Source organism: Borostomias antarcticus, assembly GCF_949987555.1.
Source record: "Borostomias antarcticus genome assembly, chromosome: 15".
Lineage (NCBI taxonomy): Eukaryota > Metazoa > Chordata > Actinopteri > Stomiiformes > Stomiidae > Borostomias > Borostomias antarcticus.
Genome location: NC_140248.1, coordinates 15015432 through 15030357, shown reverse-complemented (window position 1 = coordinate 15030357; position 14926 = coordinate 15015432). Strand labels below are relative to the sequence as shown.

Genomic DNA, 14926 nt, shown 5'->3' with positions numbered 1-14926 from the left:
AGCAGTAGGATCAGGAGACTAGAGAGTGTCATATTGTTGGTGAGAGACACAAGAGGACATCACAGAGAGGAGTTAGTGCTGACCAGTATTTGTATAGGCTACTCCCTGATAGCAAGCCCATATGGCCCAGATCTGCTTGCTATCAGGGCTGCAACTTGAATGGGACTCATTATTAGAAAGCATCCTACTGCACTTTGTGAGCAGTGTCCAGTTCCAGAAACTGGACCATGCACTTGCAGTAATCACTATGCGCCACTGCAGGAAAAAAAAAAAAAACTATATCAGAAAGGAAGGTTATGGTGGAGGGATGGGAAGCAGGTTCAGTTTTAAAGGGCTTATTGGAGTGTGCTGTAGTCAAGGCAGTATCTGGAAACTGGACTGATCATGAATGTATTGAGAACTGAAGGGGAAAATACATGGAGGTATATGACCAGGAAAATCTGATTGTCCGGATCCTGTAGGAGTTCTGTAATGCTCCAGAAGATGGCGGTAATGCAACGCTACGATGCGAGCTGCCGTGAAACCCCACAGAAGAAAAAGTCAAATCTGCATTAACAATTTCAAGGTAGCTGTTCTGTTTGCGATCCGCCATAAACCCAAAGAAGAAGAACAAGTTCAAGGTTCTAGCCTCGCGTCAACAGCTCTCACCGGGAGACTCAAGGCTCCGTGGTGCAAAGAGGTTCTAATCTAAAACAGAACGCTCTAGTCGTGAAATTGGAGAGAAACGTAGCTAGTCTACATCGGAAGAGTGAGTGGAGGCTGGTTGGTTCCGATAGCTAAACTCTCTCTCTCCCGAATGTCCAGCAGCAGGAGACGGTAGCTAGCAAAAGTAGGCTAATAGCTAGCTAAGGCTACTCATAGCTAGCAAGTCATGGATATCAGATTCGCGCTGCTGTGTCTCTGCACAACAATGTGTTGCGTTGCAGGTAAGGAGACCGCTAGCTGTTGTATCGATGTCGATGAACCTTCAACAAACTGAATGTAATGCTAGTTAGTCAGGTTAGCTAAATCAGTCTACTACTGTGAGGACCAACTACTCGTTCTTCATGCAGGTGATGAGGAAGTGGTCCACATTCCTGGAGGTAGAATGACCATGGGGACAGATGCAACAGACGGGAGAGATGGAGAGTCACCAACGAAACAAGTGTCCGTCGGACCTTTCAAAATAGATACATATCCTGTCACTAACGCTGACTTCAGGTGAAGTGAAATGAAATCAACGGCATGTAATGATAACTACCGGTGTTTAGGCAACAAGACATCAAACCTGTATTCCAATCTCTATCCATAGAAAGTTTGTCAAGGCACAGAAATACAAAACTGAAGCTGAGACCTTTGGCTGGAGTTTTGTGTTTCAGGATTTTGTGTCCGAAGAACTGAAGAGCAAGGTCACCGAAAAAATTGAGGTGTGTTACTGTAAAAGTTAACATAAATATCAGTTTGGACTGTTTGCATAACAGAACAAACTTGCGGTCTCTAATTTGATGACCCGGACATTTTCTCAGAATGATGAGCCTTATTTTTCCACCATTGTAGTCTGCACCTTGGTGGCTTCCTGTGGAGCGAGTGTTCTGGAGGCAGGTAACGTCAGGACAAGCCACTCCCTGTTCAACCTTTTCTGATTCATCTTTTAACTTTTACCTTCTCTGCCACACCACCAGGCTCCATGAACCTTACTCAGCCTCTGTTCCACTTCTGCTGTCCAGCCTGCAGGGCCTGGTTCTGGCATCCGCCAGTGCCTGGACTCCCCGGTGGTGCAAGTGAGCTGGAACGACGCGCAGGCCTTCTGCAGCTGGAGGGGGAAGAGGCTTCCCAGCGAGGAGGAGTGGGAGTGGGCAGCCCGCGGGGGACTGCAGGGTGAGAGGGAGCCAGGGGGACTGGCATTAATCTGTTGCTTTTATTATTATTATATTTTTTTTTTTACTCTTTAGTAATATTATGCCGGGGTGGCTGTGGCTCTGGAGGTAGAGCGGATTGTCCAATGATCGTAGGGTCGGCAGTTCGATGCCCGGCTCCTCCTATACCACATGGCGAAGTGTCCTTGGGCAAGACACTGAAAGACAAATTGCTCCCAATGAGCAGGCTAGCACCATGAATGGCAGCTGCTGCCATTGGTGTGTGTGAATGTGTATGGGTGAATGAGAGGCCATTTTAAAGTGCTTTGGATATAAGTGCAATCCATTTACCATTACTCTTCAAGTAATACCGTACCATCTTCCACCTCTTTGTCCTGTAGGGAGGATGTATCCCTGGGGAAACAAGTTCCAGCCTAATCGCACCAACTTGTGGCAGGTCAGTTCAAACAATGTTCAGCCTCTGAAAGCCATCATTGCACATGCTTGAGCTGTCATGCTCTGGTACAGTATATGGTATATAATTATCTCTGTACACGAGAGCCCTTTTTAATGAGGTAATCTGTAAATTTGTCACCTGCTGTCTATTAGGGTCTGTTCCCGGATGGTGACAAGGCAGAAGATGGTTACCATGGTATCTCCCCGGTCACCGCTTTCCCACCTCAAAATAGTTACGGTAACTAACTATCCCGACTCCCTGGGGTAGCTGTGGCTCAGGAGGTAGAGCGGGTCATCCGATGACCGCAGGGCTGGCGGTTTGAATGCTGGCTCCCCCTGTCCACATGTCGAAGCGTCCTTGGGCAAGACACTGAAACTCAAATTGCTCCCTGAGCAGACTTGCCCCTTGCATGGCAGCTCCCGCCATTGGGGTGTGAATGTGTACAGTAAAGGGTGATTTAGAGGCCGTTGTAAAGCGCTATATAAGTGCAGTCCATTTATAATTTACAATGACAAGCAACAGTTTTGTGAACTATTGTGTGGATATCTATCGCTAGCTCTGTTAGCTTCAGTATTGTGCTACATTGTAAGGTTTGGCCCAGATGTGTGTAGCTCTTCTTTAGTGTTTGTACCAAACACGTTCTTTGTCATTCAAGGACTGTATGACATGATGGGAAACACATGGGAATGGACGGCCACGCCCTTCCCTGGAGCTCGACCAATGTATGTCCTTAGAGGTGCTTCCTGGATTGATACTGCAGATGGATCGGCCAATCATAGGGCTCGAATCACCACCAGGTATATGACTGTTTCCCAGTCGAGCCCCCTGTTGCTCATTCTCATTGTCTACTTTGGTTCTCAGTAAAAACTGACCAGTAATAATATGGGTGGTTATGTTTTGTGTAGGATGGGGAATACTCCAGACTCGGCCTCTGATAACCTGGGCTTCAGGTGTGCTGCCAGCCAGGAAAAGGAACGGAGCAAAAGAAAGGACAAAGCTGAGCTGTAAGAGAACCGGCACAAGAACAAAGAAGATCATGAGGAAGACAAATATGGAGGAAATGTAGTGACTGACCAACAGATAATGACTTCAGCATTGTTCATAGGTGCTGGTAGAATATGAAGAGAAAGATACTATTCTCCTGTGGAGACTTGGGCTCTTAACAATTTAACCAGTATTTTCTACCATTAAGAAGTATAAATATGCTCTTATTATACATAGTAATAATTCCTGACCAAAAAGGTCATTTATTCGTCAGTTATTTATACAGTTATGACACACCGGTGCGTGCGTGCAAGGGAGCGGGGACACTGAGAAATGCGCGCATGCAGGAGTGGTCTCTGAAGAGATTTGTTCTCTGAATTTTTCCCCATCCATACTGTCCTTCCTCCAAGGAAAAGAAAGGACAGGAGCAGTGGGAAGTCCTTGTCAGCGGCTCCCAGGGTCCAGTTCTGCTGTAACTTAGTGCTTATGCCTGCATGTCTTGGTCAGGGACAGGACAGGAGAGCAATCTGTTCTGCATATCTTTAAACAAGAACTGGTCAAGTGAGGCCACAGCCCGGGGCGGGGGTCCGGTTTAATAACTCTGGTTAGGAAGTTGCTATCGCCTCCAAGACCCTGGCACTCGGGGGACCAGACGAATACAGAAGCCCTCCCATTAGTCACTCAGAGGCTGAGCTGGCTTAGCCCTCCCATAGTCCCTCCATAGACATCCATTCATTTTTGGTTACCAAGGATCTGACAAATATTCATCCGGGGTTGGTTTAAAAACAATTACTGTCCTCAGTTCCCAAATGAGTGTTAAAAGGTGGTGTAACACAGTGGTAAACATGCCCCTGTCCCAACTTTTTTGGAACGTGTTGCAGAAATCAAATTCAGAAATTAGTGTATAATTAAAAACAAACTACATTTTCTTCGTCTTTGTACTGTGTTCAATTTAATATAGTCCTAAAAGGAATTTATAATCATTGCATTCTGTTTTTTGTGGGGGGGTTTCTTCACATTTTTTGTGATTTTTACACAGCACCCAACTTTAAAAAAAAAAATTGTGGTTCGTATTTGTGGAGATTATATGAGAACTTCCTATATATACAGATGTTGAGAGAGGATGAAACTCAGTCCCTGTCTTTCTCAGTCCCTCCTTTGTTCTGCTGTTCACCTGGCTGATAAGGAGTACTGGGGATACTGACAGGTGGCAAACGTCACACCTACGTACTGTAGTCATATATATACTGTAGTCACACCTACGTACTGTAGTCTATCACTGATTCTGTCAGAGGATTAAAGGTCCTGCTCCTCCTTCAGCACTGCCCCCAAACTCTGAAATGTCTGCGCGTCTGTGTCCAGGCTAGGTCTCCGTGGCGATAGATAAAACGGGAAGATAAGCCAGTCAGGTCTTTTGTTTCGCCAGAACAGTACAAACATCCAGGCAAATACATAAAACAAAATCCACTTCGCAATAAGACTGATTTTTGTTTTGTTTTGAGAAAGGGATATAAAAGTCATCGAGGTCTGTGACCTTTGATGACTGACTGACTTACTGACTAATGAAGGTTAGGGCCCTTTGACACCACACTGACATCATCAGTCTTGAGTTCTGACACATCCTATTTCTGTGCCTGAGTTCAGGAAAAACCCGTTGGTAGACATTCTGTTTTTGCAATCCCTCCCTCTATTCTCTTCCTCTTTTTCTCCCACCCTCTTATGCACCGACGGCGAGTTTCTAGCTCAGTCTGCTGCTTGTCTAGTAGGTTTTCTGCTTAGTGGGACACCCGAGTTGTGTAGTAGGCCATGGGAGACCCTGTACCTTTCTCGGTCCTGAATGAGAGGCTGAGGCCAAGGATGTCCGCTATGGAGCGCCTTTGCTACTCTACACACACACTGGAGAACCAACCTCACCAGCCAGGCTTGGCCAGGGACGGTTCTACCGCAAGACCTACAGCGCTGACAGCGGAACTGGAGTCACAGATCGACAGGGGCCTGACTGTGACAGAAGAAGAGGAACCCGAGCAACATGATGTGGTTACAGAAGGACTAACGCGTCCGACTGAAGAGTGCAGCAGCTCTGAGTCATTGGCTGTGGTTAGTGACTGCTCGGTCCCCTGTCTGACTCTGACCACAGAAGACGTGGGGCCTCCGGACCCTGACGAGTCAACCACGGTCATGGAGAGCTTGGTCATCCCCTCGCTGACCGTGGAGGGAGACGGCCCAGACAGTATGACCATGGTCGGGGACGGAGATTGTTCCGATCCAGGAGAGGCAGCCGGGGAAGAGAGGAGCCCGTCTCGGAGGAGCTACAGGGATGGAACCTTACCGGACATCATCAGGAGCGGCAGACCGCTGAGCCGACGCAGAACTCTAGGACCCGTCTCAGACACAGTAAGACAGAATGAGAGAGAGACTGTGTGTGTGAGAGTCAGTCTGTCAGTCCTGAGAGACTGGAAGAGCGAGTGTTGAGTTTGTGTTGTTTTACTTAAATTGAGTACAATCCACCTCACTCTGTCTGTACGTGTTTGTTTAAACCACACGGTCACAGGCAAGCCTACTTTATCACCAGAGCATGACAGGGACCTGATTTGTGACTTGTTAGTTTTGGCTTGAAATTCGTGGGAATAGTGTTGTATGGCTTTATGCTCCCTGCTCAACGGGGAGACTTATCTGTGTATATTTGTCTGGATGTGAGTGTTTCAGCTCTGCCAGACCAACTGGAATTTCTCATCCACTCTATCTCTGGAATCTAGAAGAGCAGGGTTTCAGTTTTCAACTTGGCTCAAATGTTTCATGATGCAGCCTTTTCGTGTGTGTGTGTGCAGTTAAAGGAGGTGCGTCGGGAAGTGGAGCTATCTCGCAGACGCAGTCTGAAGCTAAAGGCTCAGGTGGACAAACTTCAGGAGAACAGAGATGGACCTGGATGGAGCCAACGCAGAGAGAGGGTAACACACACAAATACACCGAACGATAAGCAGTGATGTCCACATATACTCCTATACCAGTTTATGTTCTGAATGTACTTGTTCTCTCCCTGCCTCTACAGGTCACAGACGAGGTTCTTTCTATTCTGAGGCTCTTGCTCCCTCTGACGGAGCCAGAGTCCAAGCCAGCGGAACCCTCGGGTGGGGAGAACCGCCTGGGCGGCGCACTGATCCAGCTACAAAATGTAGCGCGCAAGCTGGCAATCAGCCACACGGCACAGGTGAGCAGTCAGCCACACGGCGAAGTCACCCGCATAGAAAAGAACAGTTTGGATTCCTCTACCCGTCCCTGCTCTCTAAATTGCACTAAAGCTAAAAGCAGAAGTAAAATGCATCATTTGGAATATTTGACACCACTGAATTCCCTGAGGGATAGGATACGGTTGTATGTAGAGAATTATTATGTAGCATGCCTGGTAAGTGTGGGCTACTATAATACCTGGGTTTAGGTCATGTCCCTGTAGTTAGCACCAGAACTCTTCCTGGTTCAGCAAGTAAACCTCCCCAACAGCTAAACCTCCTATCCCAACAGTGTTAACCCCAGATTTTACTCTATTTAATATAATGTTTTGTATTCATCTACATTGATGATATGCATTTAAATATAAAAAGTAACAAAGCAGAGTTAATTTGGAGTGTGAGGCAGGATTATATGAAATAACAACATTGAGGTGAACTTTGTCTTCCAAGCACTCTAAACATGGGGTGTGTGGACATGGTGTGGAAGACAGCACTGTGTTACAGCAAGCGCTACGGGACAGAGATGAAGCCATTGAGAAGTGAGTCCACACACAAACACGCACACTTCAGATAGCAATAGCATTTGATTAAATTCCCTCAAGGCATTGAGGGAGCTATGAGATATCACGTTCACAAGGATGAGGCGGATGGGAGGTCACAGACAGTGACCTTGACCACCAAAATAAAATAAAAATCAGCTGCAACGCCAACAGTCACCAACAAACATGGCGCCACCAATCCAACAGTACTTCAAATAACGTACTCACCACTGGGCAGGTTGCATAGAGAGATGCAGGTAGGCCTAAATTGAAGCACAGTAGTCCAATTTAGATCTTATTTTCCAGTAATAAATAACACATAATTATTTCACTATGGATATAACTATTATTCACCCAAGGCCAGGTTATTATTAACCTTATAGTTTGTATTGAGGGCATGACAGCAGCCATGCATAATACAGATGATTATAGCTGTAGGCCTAACTGCATTTCTGTTCTGTCCACTGCCACTCTGCAGAGTTTATTTGTAATGTTGTTTATTGCGATTCTGTTTCTGTACAGGAAGAGGGCCATGGAGGCAGAGCTTCTACGCAGTAAGACAGAGATGATGTTACTCAACAACCAACTCCTGGAGGCCGTACAGAAGAGGCTGGAGCTCTCTCTGGAGTTAGAGGCTTGGAAGGTACTGAGAGATGAGTGGAGCTGGGTAAAGTAAAAGAGGAGAGGGGAAACAGGTGACATAGAGAGAGAGAGAGCGGAGAAGAGGGGGAGAAAGAGCTTGGAAAGACTATTGGGTGGTTTAAGTGCAGGTAGGGTATATATACTGTATATACTGTGAAGTGTAGAAGATGGTCATGAAACAGGAGGAAGGAAAACGATATTCTACGAAACATGGGAACATATGGGGCTCAGCCAGAGTGGAGGAGGACGCTACTGGGGGAAATAACCTAGAGTGCCAGACAGTAGCAATTCACCAGTTAAACAGAAAGACAAACATGCACACACACACCTCTTTTAACTGACCAGCTGTTTGAAATACAAATAAAAACAGTGAGCCAGTGCATATTACCAGCTGTTCTTTGAGGCCTGGGGCCAAAGTGGCCATCTCTGGGTGATAGGTTAGTTCCCTCTAGTGGTTAGAATAGAATAAGGATACAGTACATAGATAGATGCTAGATACTTTAATGACATACTGTAGATGAACATTAGATGGAGAATAATAGAACACAACAGAATAGCATAGCAGCTTAGCCGACAATGGACTTTTTGTTTTGTTTCACTGTTGCATTAGATACCATATAAAACCAGACAATAATGTGCAATATGAAGGCACTATACCGTAACTTTGAGAAGCAGTGGGTGGAAACTAACACAACTCATGAAGATTGTTCTCTATTTTGGCTTTATTATTATTATTATTATTATTAACATACGTTATGTAACATATGTTACTAAATAGCCTTTGTTTTTTCTGGTCTCAGGAGGATGTCCAGATCATCCTGCAGCAGCAGCTCCAGAGCCAGCAGCAGGCGGAGCAAGCCCAGAGGAAGCCCTCTCGCCTGGGCCTGCTGAGGAGGACGAACAGGCCCCTCATCCAGAGACCAGCCTCCATCCCCGTCTCCAAGCCTATTCCTATTCCACCTACTCCTGCCTACACTACTGCCTCCAAAACTGTCCCTTGTACCCCTGCACCCGCCCCCCCCTCCCCCTCACCTGCCCCCTCCATGCGCTCCTGGAGAGACAGGCTGAAGAGGGGAAAGGCTGCTCACCCTAGTGACCAGGATGCAGGACAAGGGGCAGGGGGCAGAGGGGAGGAGGGCTTCCAAAATGTATCGCTGGACTGATTAACACCGTCAACATACATGATGGACATACATATCACTGATAGAATTAGTTGACAGGCCTACAGGTAGTGGATCCCAAGTATTTTTTCAGCATGTACAGTAGCCTATATGTCGACTATGCACTTTCGGGGTTAGGAGCAGTCTATAAATAAAGCAGGAGTGAACTTGGTCAAGATTATGTACAAATGGGATAATCTATTTTAGCATTTTATTGTATCAGTAATACATTTATACAGTTTCCATATACTGTATCTCAATTGTACACACACTATATCCATCTCACATTGTCAAATTTTGTGCCATTTTCGAGAAAGAGTACATTACTGTGGCTATGTTCTTATTAATGAGCTGTTCTATTGTAAAATTAATTGCGCTGTTTGGCTGCATATTAAATGCAGACTTGAACCAATGGAGACAAGACATGCTCAGTGAAATACAGTACACACTTCTGGGAGATTTGTGTACATGGATTTCAACATGAATAAAATAAACATCTCCATACAATCACCAAGTACTCCCCCTTGACACATTCTTGTCCCACATCAAGGCCATATCAATACTGATCAGGGGGCTGTACTGTATCTAATGTTACAGTAAACGTAATCCACCTACCCATCCAACCATATGTCCAATAAGATAAACTGATTTGAGGTCAGTATGATGGGTAGGGGGCGCTACTCTACAGCCATTCCACTTCAAACAGGAGTTATCTGATATTTCAAATTAGACCTGACATCCATAGCATAGCACTGGATTCAGTAAACAGTACTAAAAATTATATACAAATCTCTCTCTCTCGCACGCACACGCACGCACGCAGGTTAAGAGTCTTGTAATACAATATACACAACTGGCAACACAGTTGCCAGCCTGGATGCTGCTGGCTATTAGTAAACTGTTATGAGATGCTCAGAAGAGCTCAAAACAAGACAATAAAGAGGCACACACACATTTACAACACACTGCTCACTCAACACACACATGGCAGTATCACTGTTCCCACACATATTTTTATGGAGGGACAGTCTGCTACTGGGCCACAGGAGAGGGCAACTGGCAACACTGACAATAAGATGATTAGATAAATACTTGAGATTTTTTGCAGAACATGTTTTTTGAGGAATATTCATGTTGTCTAAAACCTTTCATAGGCTATTAGTTACTGTGCTTCATATAGTTCAATGAAAGTCCCGCTTAAACAGAGTAGATTGGTCACAAACAATACAGATTATACAATAATTAAAATGGCTGCTCACACGACAAGGTACAACCCTAACCCTACAGTATAACCAGAATATGGAGTGTTGTAACCTGGGACAGCTCGAGTATACAGTACCAGGGAGCCTAGCCTTAGTTCTCGTAGGCATAGAAAGGTAGTAAGCCATCCCAATGACATCACACTGTAAATGTAACAGCACATCTATGAAACACAAATTTGAGGGGATCAAAATATACCAGACCAAATACTAAAAGTGCCACCGACAATACTAAGAGCCCTAATGTTGTTAAAAATCTCTCAAGAACCTCACTCCTCTCTAGTACGATTTAGAGACTGTCTTGTCCCAATGGCTTGCCAAGAAGATCCCCTATAACTCACCCCTGATATGAGCCCCAAGAGATGCAGTAATCACAGGCCCAAGACTAGCTAGATCAGAAGTGGCCCAAAGCCATTCCTCATACAATACATTACGCTACTGTGCAACCATAGGAGGATAAACCTTTGGATTAATAACTAGCCCAGAGCATTTCCATCATCTCAAACAGCTATTCTAGGCCTATCAATCTATCAGCGAACAACCTTTCTGACCATCTATCCATTCATGTACATACCAATATGCTAATGTACCTACATGTATACCGACCTATGTACTTATCAAATGGGCTTATCAAGAACAGTGACAGACATTTGTAATTATAAGATAGCGATTAAAATTAACTGCATGGAAAGGGGTAAGAAAGTGAGTTTGGTCCAGGGTTAGCGATTTGCATCGTCTACTTAGGATGGCTCCTCCTCCCGTTGCTGATGGCGCGCCCGCTGTGTTGGCTGTCCTGTTACTGTGGCTGGGCAGAGCCGAAGAGTTCCCCCAGCAGAGCTAGGACTGCAGGAAGGATATTATGGAGCTGATGAAGTCCAGAGGCTTGTCAGCGTGGATCCAGTGGCTGGCGTCTGGGATGTACTGGATGTCCGCACAGGGGAACAGCCGCTGGATCTCTGGGTAGTCGTCAGAGCTGGGCAGGGGATAATGGAGAGATGTGTAGAAAGCAAGGGATAATACAGGTAAAGAGGCACAAAATGAACTAATCAGATGTGAGAGACTATGTGACTGCTCAGCACAATACAGAGCTACATACTGTAGTTAGTTCTGGTAGCTGTCTGGGGCATTTACCTGATATAAGCAGAGCTGGCTCCCCCCAGGAACAGAGTGGGGCCCTCATAGGTATTGCTGAAGTCCGGGAAACTCATGATGTCATCAAGTTGTGCTGAGATGGCGTCCAGGTTGACCCTCCAGGCGTAGTGGCCGTTCTGCTCAACCAGATTAGTCAGCAGGAACTGACGCACTGAGTGCTCCTATAGACCAGCAGGAACGCAGTACATCCAATCAATTACCATCATTACATCTCAGTATTCTCATCTTTTACATAGGACTAGGCAGAGGTCTTTGAAGTGTTAATAAGAAACTAGAGCATGAGTTTCCAACTTGCCTCCAGTAGTGCTAACATCTTGCAGGTTTTCACTCTAACCGTCGTCTCAGTGCCCCAGAGACTCCCGCTCCTACAGGAGTCTGGGGAAACAGCGCTACAAAAGCGGCCCGCTGTACACTGACCTCTTATCCTGTAGCATAACCACTGGTTAATCCTCCTCAATGTCATGACAACCCTGAGACAAGACGCGTAATGCAGACCACTGCCTCCACCCTGCAGCAGACTTCTGTAGCTGCCTACACAACTATGGCTGACGGAAGTGGAAGAGTGGATTGACCCAGTTCCTTCAGCGTGTCCGTTACATTAATATTGCTTATTGGCGCAGGCTAGCTAGTTAGCATCTGCGTTTTAAGAGGAATGTTGTTACTGTCGAACTGCTCTGTTCCGGTAACAGGTGTGGGGTTAAATGAAGGAACACGCCTACAGATGAAGGCACAGCTTCGTCGTTAACTTGTGATTAGTGTGATTAATGACACAAAAAAAATTCCTAACAAAGTAAACTCCCCTTTGTAAAAGATTTGCATTGCTGTTCTCCCAGACTTTCAGGTGGGAGCAGGAGAGTCTGGGGCCTAGTAAACACACGATCAGCTTAGTCCAACCCTAACCTCCCTAGTAAACACACAATCAGCTTAGTCCAACCCTAACCTCCCTAGTAAACACACGATCAGCTTAGTCCAACCCTAACCTCCCTAGTAAACACACAATCAGCTTAGTCCAACCCTAACCTCCCTAGTAAACACACGATCAGCTTAGTCCAACCCTAACCTCCCTAGCACACACGATCAGCTTAGTCCAACCCTAACCTCCCTAGTACACACACGATCAGCTTACTCCAACCCTAACCTCCCTAGCACACACGATCAGCTTACTCCAACCCTAACCTCCCTAGCACACACGATCAGCTTACTCCAACCCTAACCTCCCTAGCACACACAATCAGCTTACTCCAACCCTAACCTCCCTAGCACACACGATCAGCTTACTCCAACCCTAACTTTCCTAGCACACACAATCAGCTTACTCCAACTCTAACCTGCCTAGCACACAAGATCAGCTTACTCCAACCCTAACCCTAACTAAGTTAGGGATGGAGTATTAAAAACCTACAAGACGGTATGTAGCTCCCTAGAGGAGAGTTGTTGGGTACACCAGACCTAGAGAATTCCTTTTCAAATGCACAGAGGTGTCTACACCGCCAGGCTGAGACCATTCAGACCTGTGACCTAAGGGGGGTCGGGTGGAGGAAAACTGACCTTCACCAGTTTGCGCAGCTGGTCCTCGGCCATCCGTCTTGCAGTGGAGCGAGGGAGGTCGCTGGAGATCTTTACCTCCTCCATGGCCTGGATGTAGGAGCGGAAGTTGGTGCGAGTGGTGGTCTGGGCGGGACTGATGTCCACCACCACCAGCCTCTCCACTAAACTGGGCTGGAAGAGGAGGGTCAGAGAAAGGGGATAGATAGACATGAGGGTGGAAGTTAACGGCTGGACAAACAGCAGAGGATCTGCAGATGAAAGGGAATGATAAACATTGTGTGTGAGGGTGTCTGCACACTGGCCCGACCAACGCCAACCAACTCCCAACACCCAGCTTTCTAAAGTTGACATTTGTTAGAATGTTGGAAGTTTAAGATTAAGCTGCAAAAACCATCTAACCAATGCCAAAAGTCACCAACAAGCATGGGACCACCAATCCAATGTTGGTGTTGGTTGGGGCAGTGTGCAGACACCCTGCCAGGTACAATGAATTATGCACGAAACAGTAATGCCCTTCCTGATCAAAGTCATCCGTTGAGGAGATGAAATATCAGGAACTCCGATTTATCACTCCGGGCGCTGCTTACGTTTGACAGGGCCGTCGTCATGGCTACCTTGCCACCCATGCTGTGTCCAATCAGGACACACTTCCCGATGTGCAGCTGGGCGAGCAGATGCTTCAGGTCGTTGGTCATCGCCTCGTAGGTCAGCACAGGGCTGTGCGTGCTGATGCCATGGTTACGAGCATCCACAGTCAGCACCTAACTGGACAAGGGACAGTTAAGACACTACGGGGGAGAGAGGGAGGAGGACACAGCTAACCTTACCCTACAAGGACTGTGTCTGTCACATGGAGGTGGTTTAGGAAAACATGCATTGCTTCATAGATCGTTGACAATAAAAGAAACAGGAAACAATGTCCCTGCTGCAATGGCTATAAACTTCAGTGTAGGTGGGGAAAAGTCTACCATCAATCAGCATTACCTTCCTGCCCGTGCGCTGGACCAGGGACTTGGCTATGGAGTGGAAATTGGACTTGCTGCCGAACAGACCGTGGAGGAACACCAGGGGCGTGCTGTCACCTTTCCCGTCGAACACGTCATAGGACAGGTTGACAGGTTGGCTGGAAGAGAAAACTGTTTATCAGAGTGCTCTGTCTGTAACCAACCCACTAACATGTCAGCAGTCCCTCGCTAATCATCGTCCAGGCAATGACAGCAGGATCTCATGGCGCACGACGCTTATTGAGACATTTGAGGAAAATGCTGCATGTTTCTGGCTAGCTAGCTAATTTAACACGCTTGTTAGCTAGCCGCCGTGGGCTAAATGATAATAATCACCTCAATCAACAACCGCTCTTAACTTGGGGTTAGCTCTCATCTTATTAGTATGAGCATGTAGAGGACATGAGCTAGCATCGCTGGCTAATTTAGCTACCTGGTCGAGGCAGCAGTGCGAGCCATCAGGGACACGCCACCAAAGATATCCCTCTGTCCCGTTACAAACCGACATGTCCGTCCGCTCACAAGTCCTCTCTGAATTATATGACACAAAACACTCATGACAAGTTGTATAATAGCTAGATTATTTGATTGATAGACAGCATAGACTTAACATTAGGCAGCAAAAAATTCTAGCCACTGTAGGTAGCTAGCTAGCTAAGAGAAAGGACGTGCAGCCGGTTGGTTGCCAGGGTTGAGGAATATCCCCCTATCAAGGTATCTCATTAAAAATTGCTCGAACTTTCAGATTGTCGCTCTCTGCTGGTCTTAATTTCAGAAACAATTTAAAGTGAAGTGTTAAATCTTTTTACTATCATTTATTTATCTCTAATTTGATCGACCAGTTTATACAGGGATCTCTTAAGGGCAAAATTTGGGTTTAAAAGTCAGACAGGGATACCCCATCAAAAAGGTGTGTTTTTCAACCAGCTCTGCTCAAGACTCAAGATCTGTTTATTGCCATGTATATGGTTTACACATACTAGGAATTTGACTAGGGTTAAGGCATGTGCTGTTGTAGATGACATAGGACAGGCCAGGGTGCAGGACAGGACAGTGCAAAGACATGACAGTGCAGTGCAAAGCAGTACAAAAACAGTGCAAATACAAAATACCAATAAA

The 14926-nt window shown here is 46.1% G+C and overlaps 3 protein-coding genes across 3 annotated transcripts; 2 read left to right on the top strand and 1 right to left on the bottom strand.

Annotated features, from left to right (window-relative positions):
* The first annotated feature begins 641 nt into the window (after positions 1-641).
* On the top strand, positions 642-4199 carry sumf2 (sulfatase modifying factor 2). The gene is made up of 9 exons (XM_084449744.1): positions 642-926; positions 1053-1200; positions 1292-1406; positions 1537-1581; positions 1707-1857; positions 2237-2292; positions 2445-2529; positions 2948-3089; positions 3198-4199. Exons 1-9 carry the CDS (start codon positions 872-874, stop codon positions 3298-3300), a joined length of 900 nt encoding a protein of 299 aa, XP_084305870.1. The 5' UTR covers positions 642-871; the 3' UTR covers positions 3301-4199.
* Positions 4200-5082: 883 nt separating this feature from the next.
* bicdl2l (bicaudal-D-related protein 2-like) lies at positions 5083-8847 on the top strand (the record flags this gene model as incomplete). The annotated part of the gene is made up of 6 exons (XM_084450271.1): positions 5083-5670; positions 6105-6224; positions 6326-6484; positions 6954-7042; positions 7565-7685; positions 8485-8847. 6 exons carry the CDS (start codon positions 5083-5085, stop codon positions 8845-8847), a joined length of 1440 nt encoding a protein of 479 aa, XP_084306397.1.
* A 212-nt stretch (positions 8848-9059) lies between these two features.
* abhd11 (abhydrolase domain containing 11) lies at positions 9060-14434 on the bottom strand. Its single transcript, XM_084449742.1, has 6 exons — positions 14241-14434; positions 13788-13926; positions 13391-13564; positions 12804-12974; positions 11235-11416; positions 9060-11076 (listed from the first exon to the last, which is right to left on the bottom strand). The coding sequence occupies exons 1-6, from the start codon at positions 14363-14365 to the stop codon at positions 10941-10943; spliced, it is 927 nt and encodes a 308-aa protein (XP_084305868.1). The 5' UTR covers positions 14366-14434; the 3' UTR covers positions 9060-10940.
* Between the last annotated feature and the right edge of the window lie 492 nt (positions 14435-14926).